The sequence below is a fragment of the Apodemus sylvaticus genome, chromosome 4 (assembly GCF_947179515.1).
Source record: "Apodemus sylvaticus chromosome 4, mApoSyl1.1, whole genome shotgun sequence".
In the NCBI taxonomy this organism is placed as follows: Eukaryota; Metazoa; Chordata; class Mammalia; order Rodentia; family Muridae; genus Apodemus; species Apodemus sylvaticus.
The window spans coordinates 46,381,371-46,391,332 of NC_067475.1; the positions used below are offsets into that span (position 1 = coordinate 46,381,371).

The 9,962-nt window shown below is 37.4% G+C and overlaps 1 protein-coding gene across 7 annotated transcripts in view; it reads left to right on the forward strand.

Annotated features, from left to right (window-relative positions):
- Positions 1–8,854, forward strand: part of Slc35a3 (solute carrier family 35 member A3) — a 41,258-nt gene extending 32,404 nt beyond the window's left edge. For all 7 annotated transcript variants that reach the window (XM_052179357.1, XM_052179361.1, XM_052179358.1 and 4 more), the window contains 3 exons: positions 1,458–1,576; positions 4,589–4,722; positions 6,340–8,854. In XM_052179357.1, coding sequence (XP_052035317.1) covers positions 1,458–1,576; positions 4,589–4,722; positions 6,340–6,430 — 344 coding nt within the window. In that variant the 3' untranslated portion in view covers positions 6,431–8,854. The remainder of the gene's footprint in view (positions 1–1,457; positions 1,577–4,588; positions 4,723–6,339) is intronic.
- Positions 8,855–9,962: the final 1,108 nt, after the last annotated feature.

The window sequence follows — 9,962 nt, forward strand, 5'->3', positions numbered from 1 at the left end:
ACTGAGACTTAAGTCATACAGACTCTGATGATGGCTTGACCGCTTCTTAGCCTGGAGTTTTGATTATCAAGTATTGTACTTTAAAAAAAAATCTTAAAAATAAAGTTGATTATTTTAAAAAAACTTACAATGTCACATGGAAAGCAGTCAGCCATAGACTATATAACTGTGAACTTATACACAGTTAGGGTAGGCGTTAGGGCCAGAAGCTGTTGTAAACTTATATACAGTTAAGGTAGGCGTTAGGACCAGAAGCTGGTGTGAACTTATACACAGTTAGGGTAGGTGTTAGGGCCAGAAGATGTTGTGAACTTATACACAGTTAGGGTAGGCATTAGGGCCAGAAGCTGTTGTGAACTTATATATAGTTAGGGTAGATGTTAGGGCCAGAAGCTGTTGTGAACTTATATACAGTTAGGATAGATGTTAGGGCCAGAAGCTGTTGTGAACGTATACACAGTTAGGGTAAGTGTTAGGGCCAAAAGCTGTTGTGAACTTATATACAGTTAGGGTAGGCATTAGGGCCAGAAGCTGTTGTCAACTTATATATAGTTAGGGTAGGTGTTAGGACAGAAGCTGTTGTGAACTTATACACAGTTAGGGTAGGTGTTAGGGCCAGAAGCTGTGGCACTTCACATTTCTACTTTCACTGTCAAGTATATTTTTATGCACATGTCCACTACCAAAACCAAAACAAATGCATGACAGACTTAGAACTAGAAAATCAGTTAGCTTTATGTTCTTTTTTGTAGCTCATGTTCATTGCCTGTATTAGTTAAAACTTTTACAAAGAAATTCTATGTTATATATGTTAGCTTTCTTGTAATTATGAATGTCACTCATACAAATGTGGTCATAGCAATAAGAAGTTGATGATACAGTGGAATACTACAGGCAGGCATTTTATAAATGTTTGAATGGATCACCAATCTAGTAACTTAAATTCTGTAATTTAAATATTATAGTGTTTAATGGTTGGTAAATTGTTTTTAAAAATATTTTCATGTCTCTCTGTATGTGTATATGTTTTGTAGTCATCATATAGTATTATGTAAAATTTATATCTAAATCAAGTGATTTGGTTTTTCCTGAGACAGGGTTTCTCTGGGTAGTCCAGGTTGGCTTCAAACTCAGAGATCCACCTGCCTCTGCCTCTCTAGTGCTGTGATGAAAGACATTTGCCAGCACCACCCAATTCAAGTGAAATATTTTAAAGGTGTTCATCAAAAAGAAATAAATTGTGCAGCATGGTGCAGGCCTGTAGTCCCAGTCCTAGGGAGACGAAGGCAACAGAAACAGGAGCTCCAGTCCAGTGCCTGCTACGTGCTGAGTCCCGGTTATTCTCCGTCACCAAGCAGGACCCTGCCAATTGGAGCAGGGGAGAAGGGAACAGGATTGTTGACAGAAAAATCTCTTCAGAAAGACTGCTGTATGACCTAGGTCTCACTTTCTTTTAGGTTTCTTCGGGAGTATATTTGGATTAATGGGTGTATATGTTTATGATGGAGAATTGGTATCAAAGAATGGATTTTTTCAGGGATATAATCAACTGACGTGGATAGTTGTTGTTCTGCAGGTAAAGCATTTAAGTCTTTTATTTAATATTACTGAATATTGCTTCAATACAGAGAACTAAAATGGCTACTGGTGTGTTGGTATTTAAGGGGTGCAGACCTATTGATTGATTGATTGGTAGGTAGGTAGGTAGATAGGTAGGTAGGTAGGTAGATAGGTAGGTAGGTAGATAGATAGATAGGTAGGTAGGTAGGTAGGTATGGGCATGCATGCAGGCAAAATATCCATATACAAATAACAGATAGATAGAAGACAGACAGACAGATAGATAGATAAATTAATTAATAGTATATATATATATATGTATATATATATATATATATATTTTTTTTTTTGAGACAGGGTTTCTCTGTGTAGCTCTGATTGTCCTGGAACTTACTCTGTAGACCAGGCTGGCCTCGAACTTAGAAATCCGCCTGCCTCTGCCTCCCAAGTGCTGGGATTACAGGTGTGCGCCACCACCGCATGGCAGTAATTTTTAAAAAAGAATTAAATAGTGAAACTGGGCTGTGGGGTCATACACCTTTAATCCCAGCATTCTGGAGGCACAGACAGAATTTCTGCAAGTCTGATGGCAGCTGGTTTACATAGCAAGCTACAGGACATCCAGGGCTATATATAGAGACCCTGTCTCAAAAAATAATATTTAATAGTTAAAACTTAGGGTAAATATAACTTCTGATTTTTCTACTGCAATTATCATTGAAAATTCTATGCATTCTATTATGCATAGAAAAGCCGTGGTCAGCCCTTTAAAGATGGAAGGAGCCTTTTGAGATAACTATACAAGTTTTTAAATTTTATTTTATATTTACATATTAGAATATTTCTGTCAAATTTTTTCAGTGTGAATGTGGCTTTAATTGTATAAGAGATGACTAATTTCATCTCCAAAAAATACATCCTTGTTATTCTGGAAAATATACAAAAGAAGAAGTCATTCTTTTGGGGGGGGGGTTGGATTCATTTTTTCGAGACAGGGTTTCTCTGTGTAGCCCTGGCTGTCCTGGAACTCACTCTGTAGACCAGGCTGACTTCGAATTCAGAAATCCACCTGCCTCTGCCTCCCAGGGTGCTGGGATTACAGGCATGTGCCACCACTGCCCAGCTTTCTTTTTTCTTTTTTTTGGGGGGGGGGTTAGGGTTAGGGCTGAAATTATTTTCTTTAAAGCGTACTTTGCTAGAGTTACTTGAAGTCATTAAGCTTGAGGACCCAGCAAGTAGAGAAGTGTCAAAGAACAGTGGTGCCTTTAAAGAAAGAAGGGTGTTTCCATCTTATAAAAGGAGGAGAAGGCCCAAAGGGGAAGCTAGAGAGAATTAAAGATGGAGGTGTGGTATACATAGAGAACACACACACACACACACACACACACACACACACACACACCCTAGTTATAGGAAAGCTCTCCTTTAAGAGAGGGCTAAAAATGGTTTCGTTTGTTTTACTTTAGAAAGGATCTCTCTACATAGCTCTTACTGGAACTCAGTATGTATATCATGCTGGCCTCAAAGTCACAGATAAGTTGGCCTCTGCCTAGTGACTGCTGGAATTAAAGGCATGAGCCACCACACAACATTTTTTTTTTAAGTTGGTATAACTGGTATGAAGCATCCAACAGGGAATAAATAGATGAATAACAGTATTTCCCTGAAATGTTGATTCAAACATAATTTATAGTAAGTCCAATGGGATAATTCATGACTTTTGTAAATTAAGCTTCCGTTATTATAGAAGGCAGTTAGAGTGGGTACCCTTGGTTTGGTTTGGAAGCAGATATATAGGGTTTGGTAGAAAACAAAGCCAGGTTATACCAATGGTCTTTTATCAGTTTGAGATAATTAAGGGTGTGAGATTTTGGAATATTTACATATACATAATGAGATAATCCCTGTGACTCAAGTCTAAACAAAATTTTGTTTTATGTATGAGCATATACATAACCTGAAAGTAATATAATTTAAAATCTACCTACATTGTATGAATGACCCATCAAATATGGCAGGTATAGACTTCCCATCTGTACATCAAAGAAGTATAGGGTTTGGGAGCATTTTGAATTTTTGTATAGTAAGTAAAGTCTCTGTGTGTGTGTGTGTGTGTGTGTGTGTGTGTGTGTGTGTGTGTTTTGTCTGGATTAAACCCAGTGCCCTCTTACCTACTAGGCAAATAATTTACAACCGAGATACCCATCACTCATTAAGGTTTTTGTTTGTTTGGTTGGTTGTTTGGTTTTTACTTACTTAATTTTTATGTGTATTTGTGTGTGCCTGAGTGTATGTATGAACATGCAATGCCTGCAGAGATCAGAAGAAACATCAGAACCCTTGGAACTGGAGTTACCGATGGTTGTGAGCTGCCTAATATGGGTGCTGGGAACTAAACCCAGGTCTTCTGCAAGAGCAGCAAGCACCCTTAATCACTGAGCGATCTCTCCAGCTTCCCCCATCTCCTATTTGTAAGTAGCCACAATCTAGACTTTGAGAATGGTTTTATATATGCTGTAGGGATAGCTCAAGAGAACTTAGCTACTGTGTAATAGGTGTGGGGTTTAATCTCTAGCACTGAAAAAAAAAATCACTCCCAAGCCAAACCAAACAGTCTATCCTGACGGCCATAAGAGGCAGATTAGAATGTAGGAGGAATTGAAGAATAAATAAGACTACATGAGAAGACTGTTGGAAAGAAATTAAACAGACATTTTTCTTCAAACTTGAACTTCATATGTGCTTGTTCCTTCAGCTGTCCAAACAAGTGCTGTCTCATTATTGAATCTGATGAAAAGAGAAGATTTGTAATTTGATCAAATTCTACTACAGCAAACCTTAGATTGTTTTGATGGTTACATTGAGGGCTATGAAACAAAACTGGAAGTCTGTTGTTTTTAATGAATCATTTGCTGTGATATAATTGTATTTGTAGAACATAAGCCTTAAATCTTCCCTGAGAAATGAAATTGTTTTGAAAAGCAGTTTTATGTTCATTTAAAAAAATGTTCTCTTAAAATTTTGACAGGCACTTGGAGGCCTTGTAATAGCTGCTGTCATCAAGTATGCAGATAACATTTTAAAAGGATTTGCGACCTCCTTATCCATAATATTATCAACAATCATATCTTATTTTTGGTTGCAAGATTTTGTGCCAACCAGGTAAAATACTTCTATCCATTTTATTTTTCTTTCTGTTCTAATTCCTTCTCCCCTTAAACCCCCCTCCCCAGACAGGGTTTCTCTGTGTAGCCCTGGCTGTCCAGGAACTCACTCTGTAGACCAGGCTGGCCTCTAACTCAGAAATCCACCTGCCTCTGCCTTCCAGAGTGCTGGGATTAAAGGCGTGCGCTACCACCACTGCCCAGCATCTAATTCCCTTCTTGTGTGTCTTATTCTGTTGTTCCTATTACCAGGATTCCATTAAGGTTTGCTTATTCACTTTCCAAAAGTTTGGTAAGTGCCACTTTGTGCCAGCAATCACTCCGCTAGATTTTGGAAAAAAGAAACCTATGAATGAGAAGGGTGTGTTCAAGAAGATCATAGAAAACCAGACGCAAGATTAATTGTAACCTGGTCAGCATGTGAATGGCAGCATATATACAGCTCATTAAAGAGGGTGCTCAAATCATTGAAATAATCATAGTATGATAGGTTTCTGTTTATAATGAATGAAGAGTAACATAGCTGAGCAGGAGAACACATATGCAAATAATGCATTAATCACAGTGTGGTGAGCATTAGAGTAACTCACTCCAGCGGAGTCAGTCTTGGACAGTAGACCTGAATCATTATCAATAAACACTTATTGATAGAAAGGGAAGTGTGGTTGAAGGACTGGGATCTACTACGGTACCAGTGTCAGGAAAAAGTGCATGAAATTTGATGGCTGAATTTATAGATGGGGGAGGGGTGTGAAGGGTGATGTTGGATGCGCACACTGGCACTGCCTTATTCATGACGTCCAGGTGAAGCTCTGTACATTTGAGGCCAGCTTGGGCTGCATAGTAAAACTGTGTAACAAATAAATCAAATCAAACGACCAGTAATCCCTGTCCTTTTAGAGTTTTTTTTTTTTTTAAGTTGAAGATACTGACTTTGAATCATTATAGAAATCTTAAAGCCAAAATGAATCTATGATTCTAGCTGCATTAAAACTGTATATAACAAGGTACAATTGGTAGTTTGGTTTATGTCTAGTTTTTATGACATATATTGTATTTCTGCATACATAGAATCAAGAGGAACGCATGCTATATCATCTCCTTCTTTTCAACATCTTGTAATCATTGGTCCTAAGTTTTATTTTTCTTTGGACATAAAATAATGAACTTTTCTTTTTACATTTTATATTATTAACACTTCGGGCCTTTTATAGAATGAATCCATACAGAATGTGCATGTCGCTGAGGTGCTCCACCACACAGTGCAGGCTTGCAGCCAGGGGCTGCACTGCAGCCTACCTCCGACTTATTTGGGACTTTGGGGCAAGTTTTTAAAGCCTTGTAAAGCCTTTCCTGAAGGTACAAAATGCAGCTAATTCTTGTACTGCTTCAAGTCATTCACGAACAAAATGAATTTTACATGTAAAGTACTTAGCTGATCACCTGGATCATAGGAAGTACTCAACATTTATTACTATGTTTCTTGAATATTTCTTTCCCAAATTACACTTGTTTTTATAGTACAGATGTAGATGTAGTACAGATACAATATAGTGAAGAACTTAATTTGCTTTTAATCTGACTTTCTCCATTTCTTTTTCTTCATCCTATTTAGTGTCTTTTTCCTTGGAGCTGTCCTTGTAATAGCAGCTACTTTCTTGTACGGTTACGATCCCAAGCCTGCAGGAAATCCCACAAAAGCATAGTCATTTCCTGTCCTTAACCGGATTCTCACAATGGTGCCCTAGGAACCTCAACAGTAATCTTGCCCAGAGGATTTCTGCAGATTCTATGAAGAAATCATCATGCTAAGTCTGATCACTCTGCTCAAATGGTTTGAAAATGTGTAACCTTCAGGATGAAATGTGTACACCATCTGCAGCCAGGCCTGGACGTGTGTCCAGGAAGTAGGGCTACAGGGGACACTGGGAGATGGCCTGAAGTCTGAGCTCGCAATGACTTCAGCCTTTTAGTTGCTGCAGAACTGTCCAGTGCAGCCTTTGCAAGAGCACACACATGCAAATAAAGACCAAGATTTGCAAGGTAGATCTGCCTACAATTATCACATTTTCTTAACCTTATTCCTTCTATTCAGATGTATCAAGTCACATGAACTATTTAAATGGAAATTTATAATTGCCTATCAAGCTGTGAACAAACAAATATAATTTAAAACCATTTTCATGTATCTGGGATTTTTATATTTATACAGAAGATTACTAAGGAAAGGCCTGCTAAATTTTATTTGTTTAACTCCATAAGCTTTGATGAAGTAATCTGGGATTGAATAATTTAAATGTAGTGTAGAAAGAGTCTCTCTGTGTGTGTCTGACCCTTTACTGCTTTGATGCAGTTTGGTTCTCCCATGTAGAGAGGCAGTGACTGGCAATGATGGGTAAAAGGAGTTTACCCATCATTTCCCAGTTCTCTTTCTTTTCTCATTATTCTCATCATTACCATAAATTGAATTTGTGTGTGTTGCCATTAAAAGTTTTAAATGAATTTAAAGGGATTAAATACTCATTTAATAATTGAAAATAATGATTACTATCCAGCCTCCATTGTTAGAAATCTAAACTATGAAACACATATTGAATGTAGTTTTGAAATGGAGAATTTTCTTGTTAATCTGCAGTAGGAATTTCTTTTAATCTGCAACTGTTGACAGAAACAACAATCAAAAGAGTGTCAGCTGATTTTCTTGCAGACATTTCCTACTGCCTTAGTCTTACTTTTTTTTTTCCTTAAAGCATATTGTAACTTTCTTTTTCTTAAGGCAAATTTTCATTATGTAGGTCCAACTGGTCTTGAACTCACAAATATCTAATCTGGCAGCTTCTGCCTGCTGAGTGATGGGTTAAGTGTATGGGCCACTCTGCCCACCTCACTACATTGTTTTTAAAGGAGGTGCATTATATTTTAAGTTCTATGACTATTTAGAAGCTTTTATGTCTTAAAGCCCACTCTCCCCATCTGATCATGTGTCTGGAAGATGTGACTGCCGCCGGGGTTTCCTCTGGTGTTCCCATGAGTGCTTCTGGGAAGGAGCAACCATTTGCTTTAAAATAGTAGATTTTCCTTTTTTTTTTAACACTGGAGTTGGGGATATAAATTATGAATTATTTAATAATAGATTGAAAGAAGAGAGCATATATTAGAAATAGTAAAATAAACTGGGAAGCAAAAATGTAGTTTATATTTGGAATATAAGTTAATTATTGACCATATGCAGAATTACCTATTGAATATAAGATCTATTTTATTCTTCCATTTATATTGTATATAGTTTAAAACTTTGTTCTAATCGATACAAACCTGTAAAAAGATAATTATTTTTATGTAGTTCTAATAGATTTTTGTTAAGTGGAGTTTGACTCAAAAGCACTGTTATTAAGAACTGTGGAAGGCTCCGTTGGCAACCTAGGACTGGCTATTTTATCTTGCTAGAGCAAATGTACTCTCAACGGGGAACATGGCTAACCAATTCCATTCAGACTTTCAAAGTACTTATATACATTCAAAGTATTTGACGTCATTGCACCAGTGAGGGTAAAGTGACAGCAGGCTTTCTGAGTGCCAGGTTTATGGTTTTCAGTGACTGCCTTCTATTTTGAGCATGGTGTGAGACCACCACAGCATTTAAGTTTATGTCCTAGAACCTATGACTAAGTACAACCCAGATCTTGCAAATATACAGAATTCAAGAGGACAGATTCATGTTCTGCTCATATTAAAGCATTTTGTGGGCAAGTATGTTAATACAGTGTGGATTCAAAATTAATGGTTACTTAGATCTAGTCTACCCTGTTTTAACCTTACAGAAATATATACAAAGAAGCAATTGGAGAGTAAGGCTGTTAAAGTTTTAATACATTTTAGGTGTCTGAAAATCTTTTATGCATCATTTATATTTTCCCTTTCTAGTCAGCTAAAAAGTAATTGGGCTGAATGTATATTCATTCCAAGTATAAAAATTTATAAGGAAATAATATTTGGGGGAAAATGGGCTTGTAACCTAGACTGTGTCATATATATTGATGCTGAAATTTTGTGTAATGTGGTTTGTGTTTTAATGACATTCAAAAGTGTTATTGTGTCATGCTTTTATAATAACCCTTTGATTATTTAAATTTTATGCTTTTAAAGGTGTATTTGTTATTTCTCAGCTACTTTGACTAAAAGAAGGGTGTGAATTGGTGGAGAGGGTGCCAGCTGAGAGCTGTGTTAACATTAGGCACAGACCCTGGGAGGAAGCCCCTCAGCAGCTGCCGCCCTTTACTGAATGCTGTGCAAGTTGTAAGGTACAGATTCAGGACTGAAATGTTTACATCAATTCCTATGGAATGACACAGAATTTCATGTGAAGAAAAGGCAGCTTGATATTTAAAAAAGAGTCTATTAAGAAATTCCAAAAGGAAATTAATCGACATTCTGCTCTGAACCATAAAATAGAATACTATTCTTACAAATCAAGTTTCTAGACTTTAAAAATGTCATCATGCGGTCATTCAATGAAGTGTTTTTGTTTTGTTCTCTTTCTGAGGCAGCATCTTAACTATGCCCCCCCCTCCCCCCCCGCCCCCCACCCCCCCCACCCCCCCCCCCCCCCCCCCCCCCCCCCCCCTCCCCCCCCACGGGCTGCCTGGGACTCACTGTGTAGACCATGCTGGCCTGGAACTCACAGAGACCTGCCTGCCTCTGCCTTCAGAGTGTTGGGATTAAAGGCATGCACCACCACCCCATTTGAGTTTGGTTTTATTTAGTTCTTAAAGGCGTTAGTATCACTCACTCTACTTAAACATTCATTGTAGAATATTTGATTATTATACATATATTTTTACCCGGGATTTATAAAAAGTAATTATGTTGAAAGTCATCTCAAGGATCTCCCAGATATTTAAAGAAGTTATAGGGCCAAAGAAAATGCACCTTTATCACAATGTGGTCCTATGTGCCTTGCTTTACTAATGAGTACCTGACCATTATGGAGCATATTCTGTCATTTACAACTGTAGACACATACTTGAAACTGGGATGTTTTTTTCAAGAATAACTGTAATTCTAGCTTTTGGTTTTTTCAAGATTTTTCCTTTAAATCTACTGTCTAACCACGTGATACTAAGTATCCCATCAGAACATCTATGAATAGCACTTGCTTAAGTGAGTTGTGATACCTGCACCATGATTCAGGTTTGAGACTTTGACAGTTGTATATAATTGTTTGCTTGTTGTTTCTTT